Genomic DNA, 27,275 nt, shown 5'->3' with positions numbered 1-27,275 from the left:
TCCAGGCAGTATCATTGTGTGATGGGTGTGCTCTACACCAAAGTGAGGAACTTCAGATCTGGGAGCCAAATATGGGCCTGCATGTCTCTTTCTGGCCCTTGAGACTGTCCCCATGCTACGCCATCTTCACCAGGATACATCCCTTGCCAGCCCTGGCAACTCATCCCTCACCAACTCTATCCCTTACCAACTCTACCTCCATCTGGCATTACATCCCTCACCATCTCCATGGCATCCTCAAGTTATTTCTCCTGCCTGGGAGAGATGTTTGTGTAGAAACAGCAGACTTTGCACAGCTTCAATGTATCCAACTGTAGACACCCTATCCTCTGTCCACGTTTGCCTCTGGCTCCATCCACCATTGACATGTTTCCTCCTCCTCCCTTTTGAAGGCAGTGCAGCCCCCAAGTTGAAAACAGAAGCTTGAAACAGCAGTGTATCAAGTAGCCTTATTCCCTGGCCTCCGCACCAAGAGTGTGAATGTCTGTAGTGACAGAGCCTTTGCATATAAAGCTTTACACGTGGATACTCAGTGTTTTCCAGCTCCTTGCCTAATAACCCATAAATGACATTTTAATTCTTTGCAGTGTCCATCCTTAGTCACCTTGTGATCAACAAAAGTCTGTGATCCGTGTCCTTTTCAGGGGGTTTTCTACTGACGGATCTCCAAATAAAATTACTACTTGCTTAATCCCTAAGTGCATGACGTTACACATGGGATTACTGATTTCCATTCCGTCTCTCTTGCTCCAGTATATGAGGTCATCCAATCCAATTCATCTTTGTCTATGCAGCTCAATGGACAAATGACGAAACATGCCATGCACTTAGCTATTTATCATACCAAATAAAAATATTCAGTTCTCCCTCTCCTCCCCGCCCCCATTCATTTACTGAATTGCTGAAGTCAACCCTTCTGGAAGTATCCTTGTTTTCCACCTAGCAATTCATGCTCCTTGATCTTCCCATTTCATCTGAGTCAGAGGAGACGAACCCCTAAGGAGAAGCATTCTCTAACCTTTTATGGAGTCCTCATTTATCTGCATTGCCATTGCCCAATTTGCTTTAATCATCTTGCCCTGCAGGTTCATGACGGCTTGCCACCATCATTCATTCCTGCTCTTATCTTTTTTCATCTCAGTCCTGAGCCACGATGACTGGGCCTGCCACTTAGCTTCCCTCCAGATGCAAATATATTATCTTGCGCATCTCCCCGCACTGCTTTCTGCTGTCACAGATGGTCTTCCAGCCAAGCTCTCCCAGCTGGCTTCCCAGACTCGCGTCCACAGGCCTGATTCAGCAAAGCTTTGCTAAGATCAGTTGTGTTGCAGCTCGAGTCAGAACAAATGCAGACCATCCAGCGTGATCATGCGCCTGCACTGGGAAATGGGCCCTGAAGCCTCAGAGAACCTGCAAAGCAGGTCTAGAGCTTCTCCTCCTGTTCACAAAGTTCAAATGAATGTGTGAGTCCCCTGGTGTGACCTCATCACTGTATTGTACTATAGTGAATCCTCCTAAGTCTTGCAGTCACTCTGCTCTTAATGCTGCTGTTGTCCTTATCTTGACTTTGCTGCTGCTTCTTTTAATGTTGCTATTAGGAGGGAAACAGAGTGCTTGAGAGCAGGGTGGCCATGTGTCCTACTTTACAGTGTCCTCTGTTTGAAGGGCAGTCCAGCTAGGCATGGAGGAAAAATTCAACTCAGTTTGCATTCGAACCTAGCAGATTCAAACTTTTTGGAACCATATGTGAACCAAACTCTTGAGTTGGGAGACATCTTAGGGAGGTTTGTCGCTTTTTTGATGTTATTATTTTTGTATCTTTATTTTAGATCTTATCATGTTTTGGGTGGAAATTGTTTCATTTTGTCGTTTACTTTCTGATGTTTTCTTTATTGTTGATGACTACTTTAGTTCTGTTTGCAATTATGCATTTTTCTGCATGTTATAAGCATGGCTTTAATCATGGAAAGATACAATAAAAATAAAATTATGTATGTATGCATGCATGCATGAAACATAGCCATCCTTTGAAATTTTGCCTGCATTTATTTTACTGCTGTTGCTGCTGAGAACTGATGCAAGACTAGGAGTAAGTAAATTATATTTTAAACTTACTTCTCAGTCTGTTGTCTGATTGGAAGCACAGGAGTTAGGCTGTGAATCTAAACTCAGCCCCGCATTTTAAACGAAGCAGTAAGCTGATCTCTTTGTATGTTCAGCCCACCCATTTGGGTGCCTGAAGAGATAAATTGCAATTAATATATCCTCCACTACCTATTAAAGCCCATCGCACAAAAGAGGTTGGGAGCCACTGGAGCTGTTGTAGCAAAAGAGACACATTAGCCCTATAACCAGCACCAGCCAACAATCTGGCTGCAGCTCTTTGAGCTGGTTGAAGTTTCTAAGCACTTAAGTTTCATTTCAGCAGAAAGTGATTTGGTTTCTTAATACAATATGGTATCAAGTATATTTTCTCAATTCACGATAGTGAGCTGCTGGTGTGTCTCTCCCCCCCCCCCCAACTACTTCTCCAGAAGCAGAAGAACAAAAAAACAGCAACGCTTCCAGTGGATTTCTGACAAGCCCAAGACATTTGAGCAGAACTCCTTTGTGCGCCTGCTAGCCTTCATCACAATGGTTTCCATTCTGTTCCTTGTTTAAGAAATGGACTGACTGGCTAAACTGTTAGCAAACACAGGTTATATTTTGAGAGAGGAACGGAATGGGATAGACCCGTCGGGAGCAGACTCCCTGAATTCAGTGTATTGTGCTTCTCTGTGTGAAAAATGACCACAGACAGAAGCCTTCAGTGCTTGCTGGCACAGAGAGCGGGGTGAGGGGAGGCAGTGACATTAGAATTCTGTGGTCCAAAATGAAAGCAGCCTGCCGTCACGTACATTTGGGGATGGTGTTACAGACGTTGGGCACTCTCTGCCGAGTGATAGGAAGATTCCAGGGGGTTCCAGGCACGCACCCAGGGTTTGGGCTCTTTTGAAGATGTGGTGGAGACTGTTGTAGCTTTGAGAAAGGTGGTTTATTCACCTATTTACACCTTCAGTCTGCATGGAGGGGGTCCAGATCTTACAGCACGGTCCTTTCAAGAGGGGCTTGTTCCCCGTAGCAGTGCAGCCCTGGAGTCAAAGGCATCTCTCCCAGCTAGACTGCAGCCAGTCTGCCCAAGATGGATCCCTCCCTGTTTTCTCTTTTCTTCCCAGCATACCTTGCTCTAAAGACTCTCTATTCCCAATACCTCACACACCCCATCACCATGGCAATCTCTGTCTGCCCAGGCCCAAGAATTCCTCTCAACGCCTTTTGTCATGTAAATGCTGCTATCCCAGGTGAGGCCCTGGCTTGGAAAGGAAGTTTAGCCTGTATTTTCCGACTGGCCTGCAATCTTCCCTTCAATATTCCAAATAATCAAAATCCTACTGTTTACTAATTTCTAGAGTTTGGGGATGGGGGGGTGTCCAAATCTATTTTTTTTAAATAAAAAAGCAACCAGTAATAGTGACTCTTCATGCAATCACTAGACAATACTATTGTTGTTTAGTCGTTTAGTCGTGTCCAACTGTTTGTGACTCCATGGACCAGAGCACGCCAGGCACTCCTGTCTTTCACTGCCTCCCGCAGTTTGGTCAAACTCATGCTGGTAGCTTCGAGAACACTGTCCAGCCATCTCGTTCTTTGACGTCCCCTTCTCCTTGTGCCCTCCATCTTTCCCAACTTCAGGGTCTTTCCCAGGGAGTCTTCTATTCTCATGAGGTGGCCAAAGTATTGGAGCCTCAGCTTCAGGATCTGTCCTTCCAGTGAGCACTCAGGGCTGATTTCCTTCAGAATGGATAGGTTTGATCTTCTTGCAGTCCGTGGGACTCTCAAGAGTCTCCTCCAGCACCAGAATCCAAAAGCATCCATTCTTCGGCAATCAGCCTTCTTTATGGTCCAGCTCTCACTTCCATACATCACTACTGGGAAAACCATAGCTTTGACTATACGGACCTTTGTTGGCAAGGCGATGTCTCTACTTTTTAAGATACCCCCTCCTTTAAAAAAAAACCCTACCTCACAGGGTTGTTGTAAGGATAAAATGTGGAGAGGGAGAACCATGGAGAAGAAGTGGAGTAATAATCACCACTATTTTGCTCATCAGAGGTATCTACTGAGCAGAGAACAGAAAATGAACTAGATGGAAATTGATCTGACCAGCAAGACAATACTTAGCTAGCAAAAAATGCCTCACCAACGAGTAGGGGATTGAACAAGGTGATCTACAAGATCCAAATCTATAATTCTATGATTCCTTGTGGGCTTTTGCACATATGCAAAATCAATATTGGCATTTAATATTTGCGAAGCAAAAGGCTGGGGCAGTGGCAATGAATTTGCAACTTTGTCTGACATTTTATCCAGTGAGCTACCTGTGATTTGAAAGGAACAACTATTGAGCCGCCCAGTTGTCCACCAGCAAGCCTAGGATGCTGTCGTGTTCCAAAAGATCCTGATTGGTTTTTAAAGACTGGATGGAGTTTGTGCTGTTGACACAAACGAAACTGGGCTGGCTCAGAGGCAGCACATCCATATTTAATGAACGTAAGAAGAAATACCCGTACGAAAAAATATGACACCAATTACTAGGGGATTTATTACCAGCACAGAACAATGCCACAGCTAATGGGGTGTGGGGAGAGTATGCCACAACACATTACGATGTGCAAATAGCCCTCTGTTACTTTCCACCTATTTTGCTGCATCTGTGGCACAGTTATCTGTGCAGAGCACAGCATGGTTTTGTACTAGCTAAAAACCCTCGCCATTAATATCTTGGGAGCGAGGGATCTGCAAGGTGCCGGGGTATTGAATCAGGGGCCCTAGCTTGGTAGCAATAGACCAGCAGCAGGGTACATGCCTTGCACACAAAAAGTCCCAGGGTTTAACCTCAGGCTTCTCTGGTTACAAAGGCCAAGAAGAAGGCATTGTGAAAGGCCCCTGTCTGAGACCCTGGTCAGAACAGGCAAGGACAAATAGTCCTAAGGCAGTTTCCTATATTCCTAATGTGGATTCTGCTAACGGAGGGTGTTGCTGGTTTGCTCTCACCGCCATCAGTTCAGTAGAACCAAGGCGGCACTGGGTTCCACCTGGTTGTGTTCAGGTGCCGCCTCAGCAGCAGATCCAGGACACTGTGACCAGTGCAGCCACACAGGGTGCCAAGCCAAAGGGAGCGCAGCTGAGGGGAGGAGAGGGGAGCAGTGAGCAGCCGGCCCTCCTGCTTGCCCCTGGGCTCTCCTGCACAGCGCACTGACCGGACCCTCCCTCGGAATGTCCCCTTTCTTTGGAACCTTTGAACAGCAGATTGCAAGGAGGGAGGGAGAGAGGGTGAGCCCCCCCCCCCGCAAAACGACTTCTGGGCTGATTGGAGAGGGTTCAGTCTCACCTTGAGAGGCATCAGGGCTTCCAGCCCCCATCTGGTAGGGTAGTGGGCAGGGAATCCTGAGAGATAAGGGTAAAGGTAAAGGGACCCCTGACCATTAGGTCCAGTCGTGACCAACTCTGGGGTTGCAGCGCTCATCTCGCTGTATTGGGCGAGGGAGCCGGCGTACAGCTTCCGGGTCATGTGGCCAGCATGACTAAGCCGCTTCTGGCGAACCAGAGCAGCGCACGGAAATGCCGTTTACCTTCCCGCCGGAGTGGTACCTATTTATCTACTTGCACTTTGACGTGCTTTTGAACTGCTAGGTTGGCAGGAGCAGGGACCAAGCAACGGGAGCTCACCCCGTCACAGGGATTCGAACCACCGACCTTCTGATCGGCAAGTCCTAGGCTCTGTGGTTTAATCCACAGCGCCACCCGTGATACCTCTCGGTTTTGTTTGTTTGTTTGCCTGGGAGGAAAATCCAGGCTGGGAAAAAGGAGAGAGTAGGATAGGATGGTTAGGGGGGAGAGAGATGGCTTGGCTCTTGTCTTCCTCAGCTGAACTCGCTCTTTCTCAGTCTTAAAGTAGCAAATCTGCTCCTTACGGGCTTGCACCACCATTGATGGTGGGGGCGGGGGAGCCAAATTTTGTCTTTGCACAGGGCACTATATTGCCCAAGTCCACCCCTGGCTGCCTCTAGCCTTGCCTCACAGTCAGAGCTACTGATTGATTGAGTGACTGACCCCCCCCCCACTTATCTAAAGGGATCCAAATGAGGTGGAAGGGTAGCATATGTGGCACCGGGGTGCAAAAAACTGCCCGGTGCCCCCAATGGGGGGACAGGCCAAAGTTGTTGAGCTTTTTTTTGGGGGGGCACACAACTATCTCCATGCCGCTGTGGGTGGAAGGAGGAGAGCAATCCCTGCAGAGGCTTGGCAGGGAAGCTGCGCACCTCGTGTGAGCACCATGCATGTGCTGGGTGGCCCTCTTGATGTCCCGCCAATCCCAGGAAAAGCCTGAGGCACTCCGACAGGTTCTGCGCCGCTTGGCAGCAGCTGTCGTATGCTACTCCCTGGGGGGTTACCGTGCGGTGTGGTCTGAGTCCAGTCCGAGGTCGAGGGTGCAGTAGGGAGGCAGTCCGTCAAAGCTGTAGCTGGGTCCAAGGCAGGGAATCAAGTGAGGTCAGGAACTCTGGCAGAAGAGCAGGACAGGGTGCAGGCAGGAACAGGCTACCAACAATGTTGCTCCCACAACCTGGGCCTGGGGCTGGGCGGCTTTTATCTGCCCCGAGGCATAGGGCGGCCCCGGTCCACATGTGACTCACCTCTCCTGGCCTGGAGGCGAGCACTCCTCCTGCGGGAACTTAGTTCCCTCTGCCTCTCTGCCCTGAGCCCCTGCAGCTCAGGAGAGGCTGGAGGGTTACCGGACCCAGTGGCAACCTCCTCTTCCCCTGATGAGGCTGGGAGAGGAGCACCTGCAGGCAATGGGTCCTCGATCACGTCAGGAGCCAGAGCAGCCTCAGCTGGTGCCTGCACCTGAGGATCCAGCACAGGTGAGGACCCTTCAGGCTCAGGCCCCAGCCCCAGCTCAGCTGGTTCTGGAGGCGGGGACTCCTGTGCAGGCTGGGATTCCTCAGGTTCAGCCTCTGAGTCCGAATCCCAGGCCATCACGCCGGCACCTGGGTGCCCCACACCCCTAGCACCTATGGGTAAGCCGGCCCTGGAGGGCAGGTTTTGTCCCCACTGCAGTAAAGGAATCACTGGACACTGAATCAGTCCATTTCACATTCAATCCATGCTCCTGTTAATTCAGATTCCAAAATTCTCAACAGCTGTGAATGTCAATGTTAGGCTCAGCCATGTGAATAAATACTGAAATGACTATTTGCATGGATAAGGCACATTTTATTCATGAGTGTGGGGCGCCCGTTTGTTTTAAGCGTATTTGCTACGTGTTCCAACTCAACCTGACAGGGTTGCCTCACCTGCAGTAGTTGAGAATGAAGCCGGGCTGCATTTCTACCCCTCTGGGCTGCTCAATCCTGCACATGCAAAGCGTTTCGTGTCTGCAGAGTGAAGTCAGAGAGTCACAGGGTCAGCTGTAGGAGATGCCTTGTGAAGCTTTGTGAGAAAGTCATTCAGGTCACAGCGATAAGGGCTCATTTCATTCAGGGCTCACTTCAGCCGGAATATACTCATAATATACCTTTGAGTAGGGCAAATTGCTCTGGGAAGATAATGACTATGGCAGGGAAGGGGATGCAGAAGTCGTGCTCCCCCCCCCCCACGTTGCTGGACTCACTCTAATTCCCATTAGCCTCGGCTGGCGTGGCCAGTGAGGAGAGATGATGGGAGCAAGGGCATAGCATGGGTTGCTGGTGCCTGGGGCAGGGCAAGTGTTGTGTCCTCCTTGGTGGACCGCACGGTGGTCAGTGTCTTCACTGACCAGCATCTAATCAAGGGAATCTCAACTTGCAAACTAGCCCCAACCTGGGAGCAGAGATAAGACAGATAAACACAAAGCCAGGAGCACCCTTGAGTCACCCCGCCCCCCCTACTTGCAGCAAGGTGCGCTTTGGGCAACACATGTGGCTCTAGGAGTGCTTTCCCACTTCCTCTTCCTTCTTCTCTCCTCAGAGGGCGGTAGCTGTGGCGCCCTTCCCCCTTCCCCTCCCTCTTGGCCAGCCCAGGGGCAAGGTGCATGTGGGCATCCCTCCGCAGGCCATGAGGAGAAAGAGGAGACGCTGCTGCCCCAGCCCCAAAGCCAAGACTGGCCACAGATTGCCTCCCCATGCCTCTTGCCTCAGTGAGTGAGCCTGTCGTGGGGGCACCTGGTTGGGCCTCTTTAGAAATTTGTGCCTTGGGCCACAGTCCTCCCGGCCCTCCTGGCCCTCCCACACTACATCACTGGGTGGGAGTTGTACCGTGGTACCTCGGGTTAAGTACTTAATTCGTTCAGGAGGTCCGTTCTTAACCTGAAACTGTTCTTAACCTGAAGCACCACTTTAGCTAATGGGGCCTCCCGCTACCACCACGTGATTTCTGTTCTCATCCTGAAGCAAAGTTCTTAACCTGAAGCACTATTTCTGGGTTAGCGGAGTCTGTAACCTGAAGCGTAAGTAACCCGAGGTACCACTGTAGTTCAGCGTATTATCCCTATTCTTGTTCTGGGGTTCAGACAGAACAAAGTGCTGTCTCATCATCATCTTTATTTATTGCATTAGCCGTGTGGCCATAGCATAATATACATTGAGATAACAACATAAAATAGGGGTGGGGAGGTAAAGGTAGATATCGTCCTGGGCGATTGCTTTAACAAAAAAAAAACAAACAAAAAACAACTGTTGAGGCTGGAGGAGGACCGTTAAAGGGTCCTTCAGCTCCTCAGCTCCTCAGATATGTCTGAATGCAACCGTAAGGCTGGGTGCATGTGAAACGCAACAGCCGATTAACCACATATCTCACGCCTTGCCGGGTTCTCACTAACAGCATGTTGAAGTGAGGTGGAGGTTTCTCTCTCCACTTTTTAAAAACAGTTTTCATCTCAACAGGGGGGAATGAAGGAGGGGTTCCTGGGAGATATTTACATAGGAAGCCGACTTGCGCTGAGTCGGACCACTGGAACTGTTTACATAGACTGACAGCAAGTCTCCAGTATTTCAGTTCCCAGCCCTTCATGGAGATGCTTCCAGCCTACATGGTTTGCTCCTACATGGTTATGAACCTGGAACCTTCTGCATGCAGAACAGATGTCCTGCGGCTGAGCTACAAGCCTTCCTCTTATGCCAGCTTCTGAGCTGTTCAAAATATCCCCCTACTTCTTGTGTCCCTCCTCCAAGAGTTGGATCCAGATGTAGCGGTGCTTAGAACAGACCTGTTAAAACCAATAGGACTTAATCTAGTCAACTTAAGCCCCATTGATTTCAATGGGTCTGTTCTAAACACCACTAAGTCTGGACCTAACCCCCCCCCCAAAGAAATCTTTGAATTGGGGACAAAGGCATCTTGTCTATAGCACATAAGCATGAAGACCAAGGCACCATAGGTAAAGGTAAAGGCCTCCCTGACCATTAGGTCCAGTCGTGGCCGACTCTGGGGTTGTGGTGCTCATCTCGCTTTAATGGCCGAGGGAGCCGGCGTACAGCTTCCGGGTCATGTGGCCAGCATGACTAAGCCGCTTCTGGCGAACCAGAGCAGCGCATGGAAATGCCGTTTACCTTCCCGTCAGAGCGGTACCTATTTATCTAATTGCACTTTGACGTGCTTTCGAACTGCTAGGTTGGCAGGAGCTGGGACCGAGGAACGGGAGCTCACCCTGTCACGGGGATTCGAACCACCGACCTTCTGATCGGCAAGTCCTAGGCTCTGTGGTTTAACCCACAGCGCCACCCACGTCCCTGCCAAAGACATCTTATCTATAGTGCATAAGCATGAAGACCAAGGCACCCTATAGGATAATTATTAAGCTTTGTATAAAGGCTTCAAATCATATAAATGTTTGCTTTGTATCTAAATTCTCTCTTTCACCATGCTGATTAGCCTGCTTGAAATTGCACTGCTTTCCACTACCATGTAAAGTTCACGTTCCTGGAGAACAACTCATTACACGCCCACTGCCGTCCTCCAAACCAGAGCATTATAAGAACTGAAATAATTTTAGATACAGGATAAACCATCTTTGATTTATCTGGCAATGAAAATTATAATTGGGATTGTAAAGTAAATTAACAGGGACAAGCAATTGCTATGCTTGGTGCTTTCAACTCAATTAAATAATAGTTGGATGGCCAGGTCCAATAAACTGCAAATCAAGCCCATCAGCTGCTTGGCAGAAGAGGGAGCCGGGGATGGCTTAAATCTCACCCCTCCATGCGCTCCCTCCCTCCAAAAGAGCTGATCAGTCTGACTGCAGTTTGTTTGACCTTGCTAGGGTGTGGCATTTCAAATTAGAACATTTCAAGCTGCACCATTCTGTCCAAGAGTAGGGCCGGCCTCAAGTATTAACTTTTAAAGGCACTGTTTCGCAGCTTGTTATGTTAACAGCATCATGAACACAGAAAAAGTGAATAAGAAAAAGCAAGGGCAAAATAACATAGTCGGCAGGAGCCTTGTTTTAAAGAGCAGGGATGGGGAACTTCAGGCCTGGGGGCAAATCTTCAGGCCTAGGACCCACGTACCTACGGGGCCGCCTCTCCTGGTATACCCCACGGAGGACCTTAAGGGCCACAAATGACAACATTTTGGAGGTCCCAGGTCACAAAGTGGTTAGATTGGTCTCAACTTGGGCCAGGGCCTTTTCAGTACTGGCCCCAACTTGGTGGAACTCTCTGTCACAAGACACTAGGGCCCTGCGGGACTTGACATCTTTCCGCAGGGCCTGCAAAAAAGAGCTGTTCCGCCTGGCCTTTGGTTTGGACTCAGTCTGACCCTTATGTTTCCCTCCCCTTATACTTCGGGGTGCAGGCTGCTGTCTGCAAGCCTAGGGAGCCCCGCGGGAACTCCCGCGGGCTCCTAAGGCTTGCGGATAGCTTCCTGAAGCCTGGAGAGCGAGAGGGGTTGGTGCGCACCGACCCCTCTCACTCTCCAGGCTTCAGCGAAAGCCTGCATTCACCCCATAGGGCGCACACACATTCCCCTTCATTTTTGGAGGGGGAAAAGTGTGTCCTATAGGGCGAAAAATACAGTATTTGCATGGTGGCAGTGTTCCTGCTGTGACCCACCTTGGATCATGTCACAGTCCACTCCTAGATCCCGACCCACTTGTTGAAGACCAGCGGTGTAGACATCCCCAATGGACCAATGGTCTGACTTGGGTTCAGGAAACTTCCTATGTTCCTTCCTAGGTAATTGAGGGTATAGTACCACCCCTGCCCTGATGCCACAGAAACATGGTAAGTGAACAGCCCCTTAGGCCAGTGTTTCTCAAACTTGGGTCTCCAGCTGTGGCTGGACTACAACTCCCATCATCCCTAGCTTGCAGGACCAGAGACCCAGGTTTGAGAAACAATGCCCTAGATGGTTCTACCTGTGAAAATTAACACAATGAGTTTTAAGCAACCTATTACAGTATATAGAAAATGCTTGCCAGTGTACATTCAGAGTAACTCAATAAATCATGGAAAGCGAGGTATGTACTTTAATGCTTGTTACTTAATTTAAATGGTTTGAGAAAAGAGTTCATTTATAGGTCATCCTTCACAAAATTCAACACCCCCCTTTTCCTGCTAACGTAGGAGACAGAGCCTATGGTTACTCAGCCCCTAAGAAACAGAAAAGGCAAAGAACCTCCCTAAAGGTACACAGGTTTGACACAGCCAACCTTCTCTTTGCTAACAAGCATATTTTGCTGACTACATGCTGCGAGGGAACTGTTTTCACGGAACCTGGCAAATTGTGTTGTGCTGTTACTTCTATTTATGGTGGCATTAGCTGCAAACTATACATCCTTAAAATAAACAAAAGGCACACTTCAGTCCCCTCCCTCTCTGCTTGCAAACGCTCGCTGCTGTTTGCTTAATGCATGCTAGAGAAGCAAGATTTCTTCCTGAGCCTTCAGGGCAATGTAGCAAGGTACAACATTGCAGACGTACAAACATTCAGGAAGCGGGGGTGGTGGAATCCCAGCCATGAATCTTCATTAGTGACATCTGTTCTCTGGCAAGGGCCGGCCCTGTCACCCGGCAGAGCGAGGAAGCTGCCTCAGGTAACCAATTATGGGTGTCATAAAATGGCAGCAAATGGTTACAGAGCAAGTATTTGTTGTTGTTGTTTAGTCGTGTCCGACTCTTCATGACCCCATGGACCAGAGCATGCCAGGCACTCCTGTCTTCCACTGCCTCCCGCAGTTTGGTCAAACTCATGCTGGTAGCTTCGAGAACACTGTCCCACCATCTCATCCTCTGTCGTCCCCTTCTCCTTTTGCCCTCCATCTTTCCCAATATCAGGGTCTTTTCCAGGGAGTCTTCTCTTCTCATGAGGTGGCCTAAGTCTTGGAGCCTCAGCTTCAGGATCTGTCCTTCCAGTGAGCACTCAGGGCTGATTTCCCTCAGAATGGATAGGTTTGATCTTCTTGCAGTCCATGGGACTCTCAAGAGTCTCCTCCAGACCATAATTCAAAAGCATCAATTCTTCGATGATCAGCCTTCTTTATGGTCCAGCTCTCACTTCCATACATCCTAGGATAAGTATAATCCTAAATTAAACTGGTGTAAATCATTGGGGATCTGAGGTGAGATACCCAAGTAGTGGAAGTTGCTCCCAGTTCCAGCCACCGCACAGAGGCAGCTTAAGGTCCAAAATAGTTTATATGTACGACTTCAGGATGTCGCGTCAGGTCCCCTCAATGTTCTTCAGAAGATGGTGCCTCTGCTTCCAACTCTACAATTTTATGATTTTATGAAATGCAACGGGTGGGGGAGATCTCTCCACACTTCAAGCCACTAATGTGTACATTGCTTGAGTCCCAACAATGCCATTTTGGCAGAGTTCTCCACAGATGCCTCTCACCTGAGATTTAATGTCAAGTCACACTGCTTTGGTCTGATTCTTCACCTTCAATAGTCCTGAACATTTTCTAACAAGTATCCAGAATAATGGAAGGTAAACCTGAAGATCAAGTCTCCTGGGTTCTCCAAAGTCCATTGCTGGACAGCAACAACTGAGCATTAGCACCATCATGTACCACAGTCACATTGGGACATTTTTGTGTATTACCTTGGCAGAACATTAGTCCTGATGAGGTTGGCACAGACCAAAGAGGCAACCTTGTTTTGGGAAGCTTTTAATGTTTGGTGTTTGATTATGTTTCGATATAAGCTGTAAGCCGCCCAGAGTGGCTGGGGAAACCCAGCCAGATGGGTAGAATTTTTATTATTGTTATTATTAATACAGCCACACAATTATAATATGGAACAGGCAGAGAGAAGATTCCAGGGTGATCATGAGAATTGTCATGGCAGGTTTATATAGACCAGTATTCTGTCTCTAACATGGCCAGGCAAAAGCCTCAGTTGAGATGGTTACAAAGCAAAATTAAAAAAAAATTAAGTGGAGTAAACGATAGTGGCAGCCCAAAGTCAACTGATTGATCCAAGATACACTGTAGATACAGTGACAATCCATGATTTCTAATAGAGATGAGTGTCCTAAATAAATAAATAAATAAATAAATAAATAAAGTTTTTGCACAATTATGGCTCTGAAGGAAGACAGGAAGAAAGCAGTGTAATGAAGTCCATTATTGTTTTAAACAGGGAAGGTTAAAAAGAATCCTGATCAAAAATCCTGTTCAGAACCATATGAGATGGACACTTGTCAGTCTGGGTATGAAACATTTTAAGAGTAGGATGTACTATAAAAATCACACCCCTTTTGGCAGATAAATGTCCCAACCTTGTGATGCTATTTATTTATAGTGAAGGGCCAATTTCTGCAGAAATGTTAACGAAGGTTTTGTACATCCTCAAGTCTCATTCTTAGGCATTGCCTCTAAATGTGAAGACACTATTTGTACCTCTTGTGACTAGAAACTGAAGGATCTGACAATTTCAGTTCTCTCGGTTTCTTACTTTTCCAGTCTTAAATTTAGCCCTCCACATTTCACAGTAATCTGCAATCTTGAAGAAAAAAAAATCCTCATGAAAATTCATCAGCATCTTAGTGTGAATTTATCCTGATAAACACATTTTTATATGCAGTTTTGACTAATGTACACATTTTTTGCAAGCAATTTCCCCTAACATATGCATTTTTGGTAAACATTGGCTGGTGCATCACAAAATTTGGATACAGTGCAAATTTCAGAGAATAGCTGTGTTCAGAGAATAGCGGTGTTGTTTTGAAAACTGCAGTTTGGATTGATTCAGTCTTAAATGCATTCTGAATTGAATTTCTGCTCCATTCCTAGTCATGGCTGATTCCATTTGACAGCCAGGAGACCCCACTGTCCTAATCACATTCTGAAGCAATGACTTGCAAAGCTTAATGTAGTATTTTCTTTCATGTGTGCGTGACACAGTGCTCATATTGGGTGTGGGAACTATTCTATTATTTTTAATAATAATAATAATAATAATAATAATAATAATAATAATAATCTTGTACCAGCCAATCTGGGTAGCTTCCAACAGAATATAAAGGAACACACTCAAACATCAAACATTAAAATTTTCCCAAAATAGGGCTGCCTTCAGGTGGCTGTGAAAAGTCATATGATTGTTTATCTCTTTGACATCTGGTGGGAGGGCGTTCCACAGGGTGGGTGCCACTACCAAGAAGGCCCTCTGCCTGGTTCCCTGTAACTTGGCTTCTCGCAGCGAGGGAACCACCAGAAGGCCCTAGGAGCTGGACCTCATTTTTTGGCCTGAATGATGCAGATGGAGACACTCCTTTAGGTATACAGGGCTGAGTCCATTTGGGGCTTTAAAGGTCGGCACCAACACTTTGAATTGTGCTCGGAAACGTACTGGGAGCCAGTGTAGGTCTTTCAGGACTGGTGTTATATGGTCCCGGTGGCTGCTCCCAGTCACCCATCTAGCCAGTGGCGTAGCGTGGGGGGTGCAGGGGGGGCCGGGCGCACCGGGCGCAACATCTGGGGGTTAGGGTTAGGGGGCACAAATCCACAGGTTAGGGGGCACAAATCCACGGGTTAGGGGGCGCAAATCCACGGGTTAGGGGGCAGAAATTACTTGCCTTGCCCCGGGTGCTGACAACCCACGCTACGCCACTGCATCTAGCTACTGCATTCTGGATTAATTGCTTCTGAGTCACCTTCAGAGCTAGAGCACATTGTAGAGCACATTGCAGTAGTCCAAGCAAAAGATAATCAGAGAATGTACCACTCTGGCGAGACAGTGGGCAGGAAGGCTGGGTCTCAGCCAGCACACCAGCCAGCCTGGACACAGAGTTGACCAGTGCATCCATGGACAGGTGTGAGTCCAAAAAGACCCCCAGGTTGCGCACCTGGTCTTTTAGGGGCGCAGTTGCCCCATTCAGGACCGGGGAGTCCCCCACCCCCAGCTTTGGAGTGAATTAGAAATTCACCCGGGCAAGGAAAGGAGCAAGACAGTTTGCACGGTGTGGATCCAGGGAAGATGGATATACAGACATTGTCTCTGTATGGTTAGCATGCAAAACCAGAGGACCCTTGAGAATATAGCAAAATAAAGATCCACACCCTGCCTTTGAAGTAACTGGCAAGCCTCCCAAAGTCAATAAAGATTTTGCTGTCTCCTGGGAGGCCTCAGCATTGAGCCCAATTGAATAATGTAGTGAGTTATTGTAGAAAAGGAAGCAAGCGTAACATACAGCAGAAAACCTCTCATCTAAAATTAATATGGACTGCTTTAGTTTACATTTGATTCTAAGTATGTGAATCTGTGGGCTGGGCAGGCTGTGGCTGCTCTATAGTAATGGAAAGGCAGTCTGGACATGTGCAGAGGTATATTTTTATTATGTATTAGTCAAGGACATGGGCAAAGATGGGAGTGTGTCATGCCTTTACTGGGGACACTGTTAAATGAGCAAGCTAGAGTTAGAAGTCCAAGCCCAGTAGAATCTGCATGGCATTTCTCTCTCTCTATGTTGATGCACTGTATCGGCAACATCAGATATATTTAAGATGAAACAAATATTCAAAAGTATTCAAAAATTGAAACTACACCACTCTGGTTTTGATTCTGAAAATTCCTAACTGGAATTTGTATTTTGAATGCAAAATTGTGATGCCAAGATGTGATATCCAGTGTTTTGATGGATATCCAGTCTTGGTGGCTTTGAGAAGTATTGTCTGACTCCAAACACCATTGCATGTCAACAATCTGATTCAGTCAGAACTAAGTACCACTGCTTGTCAACTCTCAAATACAATTAGATCTCGATGTGCCCTTCAACAAACGGAAGGGCTCTTTCTGTTCATGGAAGGGACTCTAATCAAAGGGGAGACTTCCTCTGGCAGAAACAGAGGCACTTTTTGCCAATACTCCTTCAGTTCCACATGCCACGTCCTACATCGCTTGGCATGTCCCAAGCCCTCCAGAGGAACTTTTCATGAGACACAGTGGGCTGCAGGGGGAAGAAGGAACTGATGAAAATCACCTACCCCAGGGAATGGATGAATCTGTCAATTTCGCTTTCTCCTAGTGAAATATACTCAGAGTCAAGAGTGGATTTCATGCTCTTTATTCAGCTCATAGTGGTGAGGAGGAATGGAAGTTCCTCCAGAATGTCTGCTTTATATACATTATTTATGCAGTGGGCCCCACGTGATTGGCTAATACCGGGATTCACCTGTAGGCCAATCTGGTTGCAGATTCTCTTCCACCTGGAGCTGGATTGGGTGGCTCCTGTGGACCAATCAGACTGCTGCATTGTGGACCCTATTGTTCTCGGACCAATCAGACTGCTGCCTTCTGGATCCTATTCAACTCAGTACATAACACCTAGTGTGTTGTCTTTCCAGTCTTACCTTCAGTTTGCCTCATTTTTGTAGCACTTTGCAAATTTTTGAGGAAAAAGAACCTCATGAAAATCCATCGGATTTTGGGTGCACGTTTCTTTCTATACACATTTTTTTGCAAGCTGTTTCCCCTAATATATGCATTTTGATGCCCCTAACCTATGCATTGATGTGCTTTTTCTTATTACTGGAGAACAGCATGGCAAAATTCAGAGAGGTACGCATTTCAGAGTTGCATTTCGGTTGATGTACTGTTCCAGGAAGTGCAAATGGGGTAAAATGCATTAAAATGCAAAGCAAACCCAATTTCTCCTCCATCCCTGTCTCCAGAGGGAGATTCCTGGGAACGGCATCCCTCTCATGCTCAGTCTTGGGCCCGACTCGTGGAATAGAAAATATTCTGCATGTATCCAAGAGAATATTAGCCACCCCAAACTGAGGAAACATATTTCGGAGGGCAAATTGTGGTCAGCTCTAGATACGTTGGTGCTGTTTGCTGCTTGGAGGAGGAAGGATCTACTTAGCATTCTCTTCCCACGGTAACCATGCGCCAGCTCGGAGACCAGAGCTACAGAAATGGTGGGCTGTGAAAATAAAGAGGGCCACTTAAGAGGCTGGCAGGCTCTTGCCTGAGCCATGTATCAGGTAAGCTGCTCAAGAGTCCTAGAGCTAAGCAGTGCCAGGAAGGAGAAACAACAAAGGGAAGGTTTCTAGGCAACCGTAAATTCTGAAGCAATAGGCTATTAGCCTTTTCTGCTCAGCTGCATACATCAATCAAGCCAGCATCCCAGGAGGGTAGGAGCTAGGGGCAGCCCATGTATATTCAATGTTTCTCTCTGGCAAAATATTTACCTGCTCAAATGTCACCTTCCCCTTTGATCTGTAGCCCTCAGAGGGTCTGAGTCAGTGTCTCTGTACTCAAAGCCGGACGTGCGGTAGAGGTAGGGGGAGCAAGAGACGGGCTGGACTGGGCCAGTTCTGCCCATTCACGTAGCCTGGCATATCTGAAGCAGAAGAAAAGCAAGGGCAGAGGATGAGCCTTGTCCTTAGAAGTATCAGGGACACTAAGCACCACATTTTTCACTCTATAAGACGCACCTAGTTTTTGGAGGAGGGAAACAAGAAAAAAAATATTCTGAATCTCAGAAGCCAGAACAGCAAGAGGGATCGCTGCGCAGCGAAAGCAGCAATCCCTCTTGCTGTTCTGGCTTCTGGGATAGCTGCGCAGCCTGCATTCGCTCCATAAGACGCACACACATTTCCCCTTACTTTTCAGGAGGGAAAAAGTGAGTCTTATAGAGCAAAAAATACGGTAATTATTATTTTTCAGTTGTACTCTTGAGATATGTCTTAAATTATAGCAAGCCTGAACAAACACATGTTTTTCAAGGTATCATGATCAAGGTATCAAGGTATCAAAGCTATGTTTGCAAGGTATCATGATGGCTACAGCTCCCTGCCTAACTTTCCCTTTGAGAGGAAATCAAAGTTTGCCTTTGTGTAATGTGTGAAAGGCCCTTTTGATGAACGAACAGTGTCACATTGGATTCATGTTGTATGAGCTGAGGGTGCCATTGAGGACCTTAAAAGATCTAGGGATCCCGTGGCCTTCTAGATATTGCTGGACTACATCTCTCATCATCCCTGGCCATTGGCTATGCTGACTAGGGCTGCTGGAACCTGGAAGGATCTTGATCATGCTATTAAAATAATGGATTGGGCGGGGGGGGGGGAGGGAGGGAAGAACTCATTTCTTTAAAACATAGACCAAAAGGAGACCAAAACATAGACCAGAAGCAGGCAAATGCATGTGTACGCTGTTAAGACAGGGAAGAAAAATATATGAGAAAGAATCAATAAGACATTTTTTTAGGGGGAGGGGGAATATCTATCCAATTAATTTTCCTGGTTAGTTTAAGAGCTGGGGGTGGAGGAGATCTGGGTCATGAAGTTCCATCTATTGGCAAAAAAGCCACCAGAACTTTGTAAAATACCACAAATATATACTACAACTACGGCTGGAAGGATCTGTCAATGTCAGTTCTCTCAGTTTCTCATTTTCCCTATCTTAAATTCAGTTTTCCAGATTTTTGCAGCAATTTCTAAAAACCCTCATAAAAATTAATCTGGATTTTAGAGTCAATTCCACCTAATAAACACATTCTGCATGCAGTTGGAGTGGTGTACACATTTTTTGCAAGCCATTTCCCCTAACAGAATGCATTTTGTATTAATATTAATGTTTTCATTACCATATTCATTGTTATGCAGCACTATGCACAGGACCAGGGACGTGGGTGGCGCTGTGGGTTAACCACAGAGCCTAGGACATGCCAATCAGAAGGTCGGCGGTTCAAATCCCTGCGACGGGGTGAGCTCCCGTTGCTCGGTCCCTGCTCCTGCCAACCTAGCAGTTCGAAAGCACGTCAAAGAGCAAGTAGATAAATAGGTACCACTCCGGCAGGAAGCTAAACGCCGTTTCCGTGCACTGCTCTGGTTCACCAGAGCACTACTTATTGGCCGAGGGAGCTGGCGTACAGCTTCCGGGTCATGTGGCCAGCATGACTAAGCCGCTTCTGGCGAACCAGAACAGCGCATGGAAACGCCATTTACCTTCCCGCCGGAGCGGTACCTATTTATCTACTTGCACTTTGACGTGCTTTCAAACTCCTAGGTTGGCAGGAGCTAGGGATTCGAACCGCCAACCTTCTGATCGGCAAGTCCTAGGTTCTGTGGTTTAACCCACAGGGCCACCCGCATCCCACCCACTTTCCCTTAGGACGTCCCTATTTTCAAAGGAGAAATGGAGGGTGTGGAGTTATGTGACCCCCAAGCTAAGGAGATAAGTAACTATACAACCTTTAGAAGACACCGGAAAGCAGCCCTGTATAGGGAAGTTTTTTCATGTTTAATGGTGGCTGGGGCAACCCAGTCAGATTTGTGGGGTATAAATAATATTAGTAGTAGCAGCAGCAGCAGTAGTAGCATTAGTAGCAGTATTGAATAGGACACCTCTGAATTCACCAGAAAAATGTTGGGGGGTATGCAAGCCCCTCTCTGGTGTGCACAACAATTGTAAAAATGCAACTTGAAACACAGCGGGGGGGGGGGGAATGGCTTTGCTGTGTTTCAAGCTATAATCTCATTCTCCTCACAAGCTGCCATTTTTCCTGTTAAGGAAGACATACAGGCGCTGTCCATTTTCCCAAATGTGGCAAGCATGTGTACGCATGCATGCTTGCACATAGGAAATTTACACAGTCCAGAAGGAAAACATTATTCCCCTCTCCCTCAATGCCATAGTCCTAATCCCATCTGCTTGCACCTATGACAGCTATTCAAAAGAAAAGAAGGTGATCCGGTAGAGATCACTCTGATGCCTCTTCTCATTTGGCCCTCCAGGCAGCCTTGATACCAGGGGGGAATAGCTGCATTGCCATGTATTGGAGGAAACACACACACCTTTAAGACGTTGCAGGTTTAGCCTGACTTCAGCTATACTCTCTGCGAGAGCAAACTAATTTTCATTATATAACTATGGCTCATTAGCTTTGTCACCAGCTGCTACATTCCTTTCACTGCAGCATATGCAAATCGCAAATAGACACTGATGGACTCAGTTTCACTATTGCCTCGGCCTCCTGCTGCCTCCCACCAACTCCCCATTTGTCAGTTTTACCCTTTGCTCAGCCCAGTCTTCCAACGTAGGGTGAATACACTCCACCATCTATCAAGCGGAGCACACACGTAAACAAAGCTGGTTATCTGTAAAGTCCTGTTACACAGCGGGGAGGATTATACTATTGTTAACCAGCTGGGCGTTGATTCTGTTGTGTTATGAAACCCTCCTCTCTGGGATGCGAAACAGATACAGGAATTTCAGTAAGTGAAAAAGCATGGGAATCAATATGGCAAAATCCATCTTTAAAAACAATTTCGGCTCACCTCCAGGAAATTTCCCTTAAAAATATCTTTCGGCGGCATTGAACCCCCTTGCAGATATAAATCCTTTAAGCTCACCATTATGTTGGGAAGGCTGTGGAGAACGAGTTTCCTGTTTTCATGTTTGATGGGAGTGTACCATGGTCCAAGCCTTTTGGGGGAAAGTTTTTAACCTGACCTCCAAAATCACTAAACAATCTATCCCTCCTAATTTATCACTTGCCTTATTATCATTAGATTTGATCCCACATTCTACCCTTAAATCTAAAGAATTAATTTCATTCCTGATCACAGCAGCTAGGCTAATTATTGCCCAACAATGAAAGGAAACTTCTAAAACACCAATAGAGGCTTGGGGTTAATAGCACCAGAACGCCTCACATACTACTGGCGACTAATCAAAGGAATTTCCAAAAAATGATACCTTTGACACGATCTGGTCCTCCTTTTTCTCTTTTATTGAAGAAGAACAGTATATTTTAATGCCACCATCATCACTGAGGTGTCTGTGGAAGGGTTATATTGATTGAACATGTACTGTATTGTAACTTTTGAATAAATGTTTTTTGAATTTTTTTAAAAATGGGAAGGAATTTATGAACAGGGGTAGGAAAACCTATGGCTGTCCAAATGCTGGGCTCCAGCTTTGATCAGCCCCAGCCAGCAGAGTCAAGGTTGTTTAGAGTTGAAGTTCAACAGCATCTAAAGGGCCACAGGTTAGCCACCCCTGAGTTAAGCCCCTTCTGTGCTAGACATTTAAAGCACTATCATACCACTTTAAACAGCCATGGCACCCCCAAAAGAACGCTGGGAACTGCATGGTGCTAAGCGTCATTAGACGACCATATTCCCCGTAGAGAACTACAATTTGCAGAACGGTTTAACAGTCAATGCCTCTTCCAAGGGAAGTACAGATCTTTGAATATTGTAATACAGTGGTACCTCGGGTTACATACTGTCAGAGCTGCTCGAAGATCCTAGCTCACAGAGGATCACGCTAGCCAGCGATCATTAAGTAAAAGTCTTTATTGAGTTACAGTTTCCATTCTCAAGCTGCTGCGTGCAACTCTACGTCTAGTAGCTAGATCGGCGAAGCTCCGTCTGAGTCTCCGCCCCTTGTGCACCAACTTAATATCCTAGCCCTGCTCCACCTTTTCCGCCTGACTGTTCTCCTCTGGGTCCCTCTGCCCCCCGGGGTTTCTTCCTTCCGGGATTCTTCTGACGCTGACCCGGACCCTCCTGCCTCCTTGCGCCGGGCTTTAGGACCTGGCTCCCTTTCCGGGCTGCTTACTGCGCCGCCTTCCTCTGCATTTGAACTTGGCGCGCGCGCCCAACCTTCCACTTTCCGCTTAACCGTTTCTTCGCTCCCCGATGGAGGTGTGGCCACTCCTGACTCATGCCCTCCCTCCTGTGGTGAGCTGCCAGCGCTTGCCCCCTGGCTCCCTTCCTCTTCCCTGCTCCCTGGCGGTGACGCTGGTCCCGATTTCCAACTGCTCTCCTCTGAGTCCCCTCTGGCTCTATCTTCCTGGGGTGCCCCCCTAGACTCCCCCCTTGCCCTGGCCACTGGTGCTCCTTTCTGTGAATCCTCTGATTCACTGGAAAGACTCGGAGATCTCGGGTCGTCGTCATCACTCATCTTTTCTTCTGCCTCCTCCCCTTCGCTCTCTGTTTCCTCCCTTGCCCTTGCCTCTGCTCCTAAACCCCTGACACATACGCTTCAGGTTACATACGCTTCAGGTTACACACTCCACTAAGCCAGAATCTAGTTTATGTGCACTAATTGAATCTTCTGAATGTTCTTCAAGGGTAGCCCCATGAAGAGCGCATCACAGTAATCTAAACGTGATGTGACTTAAAGCATGGATTACTGTTGCAAAATCAGACTCGAAAGGCCAATACCTTTGTTTCAATGAGAAGTTATTTGTTTGGTTCCCTCTCCTCAGCCCTGTCACTAACACAGCAATGTGCTCGCTCATTTACTTATAACCACAACATCCTGACTGAAAGTGCAGAGCACATTGCTCACCACCCTGGCCCAGCCATGGTTTTCCTGTCAGTCCAAGCGAACAGACTCCTGTTGATTCAGACGGGGCTGAGGAGCGTCGAGAGGGGCCTGAAGGAAGACGAACGATGATTTCATATTGCCCCGTGTGTGGAAAACCAGTCTACTTTGGTAAGTTTATTTCTCTCTCCTCACTGTATTTAAACTGCCGCTCTCTTGTGAGTTCATAAGGCTAGAAATTAAGGGCAGTACTTTGAGGCTCTGGTGAGGATGGTAAGTCTGAAATGCTCATGGTTAAAAAACTGATGACTGGGGGGGGAGTGTCTTTGTATGGGTATGTGTTGAGATTAGGTTTCATATTAACTTGCCTCCAGATCTCCTGCTCTAGGAGGTTGTTGTTGTTTAGATGTTTAGTCGTGTCCGACTCTTCGTGACCCCCTGGACCAGAGCACGCCAGGCACTCCTGTCTTCCACTGCCCCCCGCAGTTTGGTCAAACTCATGCTGGTAGCTTCGAGAACACTGTCCAACCATCTCGTCCTCTGTCGTCACCTTCTCCTTGTGCCCTCCATCTTTCCCAACATCAGGGTCTTTTCCAGGGAGTCTTCTCTTCTCATGAGGTGGCCAAAGTCTTGGAGCCTCAGCTTCACGATCTGTCCTTCCAGTGAGCACTCAGGGCTGATTTCCTTCAGAATGGAGAGGTTTGATCTTCTTGCAGCCCATGGGACTCTCAAGAGTCTCCTCCAGCACCATATTTCAAAAGCATCAATTCTTCGGCGATCAGCCTTCTTTATGGTCTAGGAGGTTACCCCATCAAAAAAAGAAAAGAAAAAGAAAAAAAAGGGAAAAAAGAGGAGTTTCTACAAAGGGTCTACAGCTCAGTGGCAGCACATCTGTTTTACATGCAGAATGTTTCATGTTCAACCCCCAGAATCTCCAGGGAGGATTGCTTGACATTCTGGAGAGCCACTGCCAGTTAGTGTAGACCAATGTTTCCCAAACTTAGGTCTCCAGCTGTTTTTTGGACTACAACACCCATCATCCCTAGGGATGATGGGAATTATAGTCCAAAAACAGCTAGAGACCCAAGTCTGGAAAACACTGGTGTAGGCAATACTGAGTTAGATGGATTAATGGTCTGACTTAGTATAAGGCAGCTTTCAATACTCCTTTAATAACTCCGGTGCAAATTCTCTGTCATGAAAGAGTTGGATATGGAGAAATTTGGGAGGTCTTCTTTCACGTTAGGAAAACCTTGTCCTTTTGCTTCTGGGCTCTCTGTCTGCTATGTGGCCACAACCTCTTTGCTAATTCTCTTTCTGGTCTTTGAAGTTTAACACAGCGTACAAAATAAGTGTGGGGGAGGGGGTCTGAACAGAAGAACAAACCCTATATGGCTGCCTCATTGTTTGAGCTCTGGACTTTTTCAGCCGAACTGCCTAATCGTTCCACTTTTGTTTTTCTGTAAAGAGTGTGCATCTGATCCTAAATTTGAAGTGCTCTGTATGGCTTCTGTTGTGCCAACATCAGTCTTCCTTCAACTCCACCCCACAAAGGCACTGAGAACTATTCGTTTCTGTAAAAATGGCAGTTCCTGTGCTGAAGCCAATTTGGGTGCTATGCAGAACTATTCCAACCATGCCAAGAAAAAAAAAAGAATAGTTGCATAATACACCCATTTCAGAAGGTTATATTACCTTTCTCGTGAAATATATCAGAAGAAAGTTGCATATGAAGTCATAAGCAAGATAAAGAACTGGTCTTGTAATGTGGGCTCCTTCTGTAATTCCGTCCAGGCAAAGTCAAGAAGCCTCCAATAGCTAAAATAGCAAAATTGGCTGAGTCACATTTTCTTATTCTGCAAAATTCTGTAGTTGCTTCAACAGGGACCTACAGAATAGGATGTGAAGAGGGTATGGAGCAAGCAGAAAAGCAAATCTGTGGGTCACTTGCAGGGTACCTACAGAAATCCATTTTATTTGCACATTGATGATCATCTGTGCTCAAGATGCTGTCAGAGTGGTCACACACAATCCTACTTTCAATTCTCTTTGGGCCTGCAAAAGTTGTGGAGTGGTCACAACGCTTCATTTCCAAGCTGTGCATATCCTACAACTCCTCCTGAAACCCCACGACTTTTTAGAGCATAACTGTTCCGGTTTAGTTTTTGCCCTGCTTTGGTTATGCTGTAACCCCTCCAGACAGCAACAATGTGGTAGCGCAGGGGAAGCATCCCAGAACAAACTAAAGAAGAATGAACACACAACTAATGCGCTATTGCTGTGTCAACAGCATATTGAAGAACGTACCTGCACTAAAACACCCGCCTGGAGGGGCCCTCAGTGGAAATGTTGCTTCTTCCCATTTAATGGCTCTTCTCAGCAACAGCACAGACAGTGAAGCCAAACTTTTGCTGGGAGTTAATTATTGGATTCGGGTGGTAGGAAATCTTCACAGTGCTTGCTTTGGCAAACACTTGAGACAAACCGCTTCTAGCCTACAACCCACGAAGTACCACAGCCCCCAAAACATGCTAGGAGGGCTTCTCAGGGAAGGCCTCTCAGAAATGGCTGACCCAGAAATTGGGTTGCTTCTACTAAATTCCAGGAATCTGGCCTGGCCTCCACTTGTAGCCTAATGGTTGCCATCAATTTGATTTGAATTAATTTTATAATGAAATGATTTTAGAATGTTGTACTATTTTATTTATTTATTTGTTGTTGTTAGCCGCCCTGAGCCCGGCTTCGGCTGGGGAGGGTGGGGTATAAATAAAATTTATTATTATTATTATTGTTGTTGTTGTTGTTGTTGTTGTTGTTGTTGTTGTTGTTGTTGTAGTGGAATTCAGCACTACTCCTGAATTTGGAGTGGTTGGGCTAGGGTTGGGCTTGGGCAAGGGATACAAATCCCCAGACAAAGATGAAGCTCCCTGAGTCACCTCACACTATCAGTCCTAGAAGATTATTTTGTTCTGTTCTTCAGTCTATTAATTTGTAATCTTCTTTTTTACAAGTACCCAATGGTCAACTCCCACCCCCCTATTTAATAATACTTGATATTAGTATTGCACTCTTCCCAACTACCCAAAGGTCTCCACAGCTGTCTCAGTCATTATTACAACTGTGTAAGCTAGGCTGGTGGGCCACAGAGCCTAGGACTTGCCGATCAGAAGGTCGGTGGTTCGAATCCCCGCGACGGGGTGAGCTCCCGTTCCTCGGTCCCTGCTCCTGCCAACCTAGCAGTTCGAAAGCACGTCAAAGTGCAAGTAGATAAATAGGTACCGCTCCGGTGGGAAGGTAAACGGCGTTTCCATGCGCTGCTCTGGTTCGCCAGAAGCAGCTTAGTCATGCTGGCCACATGACCCGGACGCTGTACGCCGTCTCCCTCGGCCAATAAAGTGAGATGAGCGCCGCAACCCCAGAGTCGGTCACGACTGGACCTAATGGTCAGGGGTCCCTTTACCTTTACCTTTAAGCTAGGCTGGTATTATGACCTGTGTCATAAGATGGAGGAGGGAAGCTGGAAGCTGTATCGTTTGCCTAAAACCATCTAGTGTGTTCACTGATGAACATACATTTGAACCCAGAACATCTCAGCTCCTTCTCAAAACACACTCCTGGCCTCTGTAAACTAGCCCAGTGGTTCCCAAGTTGTACCCCCTCACCACCCCAGACCACTTGAAAATTGCTGAAGATCTTGGTGGACCATTTAATGATTTTTCTCCCTGTCATAGCAAATTGTGATATGTGCTAGATGATGTGTGATTTTTAATTGCATTTTTAATTGCTTCTTTCATTTCTTATATTGCAGTTTATTGCATTACAATTTGAATTCCACAGAATTAGCATTGCAATGCAATTAAATACAATATCAGAAATAAAAGGAGCAATAAAAAACGATATGACTGATAATGAGAACATGCCGTGGACCACCGGAATGAAGCTTGTGGACCACGGGTGGTCCACAGGCCACAGTTTGGGAGCCCCTGGACTAGCCTGTTTTGCTCAGAGGGAAAACCAGGCAAGGTGTTGATGTCATGGAAGTAATGCAAGGCTGGGCATTCAGGAAGCCACAACAGTCAGAAGGTAGCAAGTGTAGCAGAAACAGGAAGAACAGGTCACAAACAGGAAGCTTTGAAGATGTCAAGCAGCAGCACTGAAATGCGAGGCAAACATTTACAAACCACAGAGCACAAGCAAAAGGAGAGCTCTAAAATGAGCGCAATCTGATGTCAATTTTCTGTGAGACACCTGCAGTCACTTCCCCCAGCTCACCAAGTGAGTTGCCAGTGGATGTTCCTGGGAGCTCAATAGCTGTGCAGCAAAAGTCCTTTTGACCAGTGTGTGTTTGCTCCTTTCACTAAAGGAGGTATGCAGAGCCTCAGAGCCAAATGTGGCCCTCCGGGACTCTCTATCAGCCCCCCCAGGCTGCTCCTTTCTGGACTTCCTCCCTACCAGCTGCTTCCTCCT

General features: G+C 46.9%; 1 protein-coding gene across 1 annotated transcript in view; it reads left to right on the top strand.

Annotated features, from left to right (window-relative positions):
• Nucleotides 1-17,485: 17,485 nt before the first annotated feature.
• LOC308576966 (cysteine-rich protein 3-like) overlaps nt 17,486-27,275 on the top strand; it is a 38,463-nt gene continuing 28,673 nt past the window's right edge. Inside the window, exons 1-2 of the mRNA XM_081177093.1 lie at nt 17,486-17,509; nt 22,814-22,979. Coding sequence (XP_081033219.1) covers nt 17,501-17,509; nt 22,814-22,979 — 175 coding nt within the window. The 5' untranslated portion in view covers nt 17,486-17,500. The remainder of the gene's footprint in view (nt 17,510-22,813; nt 22,980-27,275) is intronic.

The sequence above is a fragment of the Podarcis bocagei genome (assembly GCF_964188305.1).
Source record: "Podarcis bocagei genome assembly, chromosome: 17".
Lineage (NCBI taxonomy): Eukaryota > Metazoa > Chordata > Lepidosauria > Squamata > Lacertidae > Podarcis > Podarcis bocagei.
Note: the sequence above shows the minus strand (reverse complement) of the source record. Positions and strands in the feature narration are given on the sequence as shown.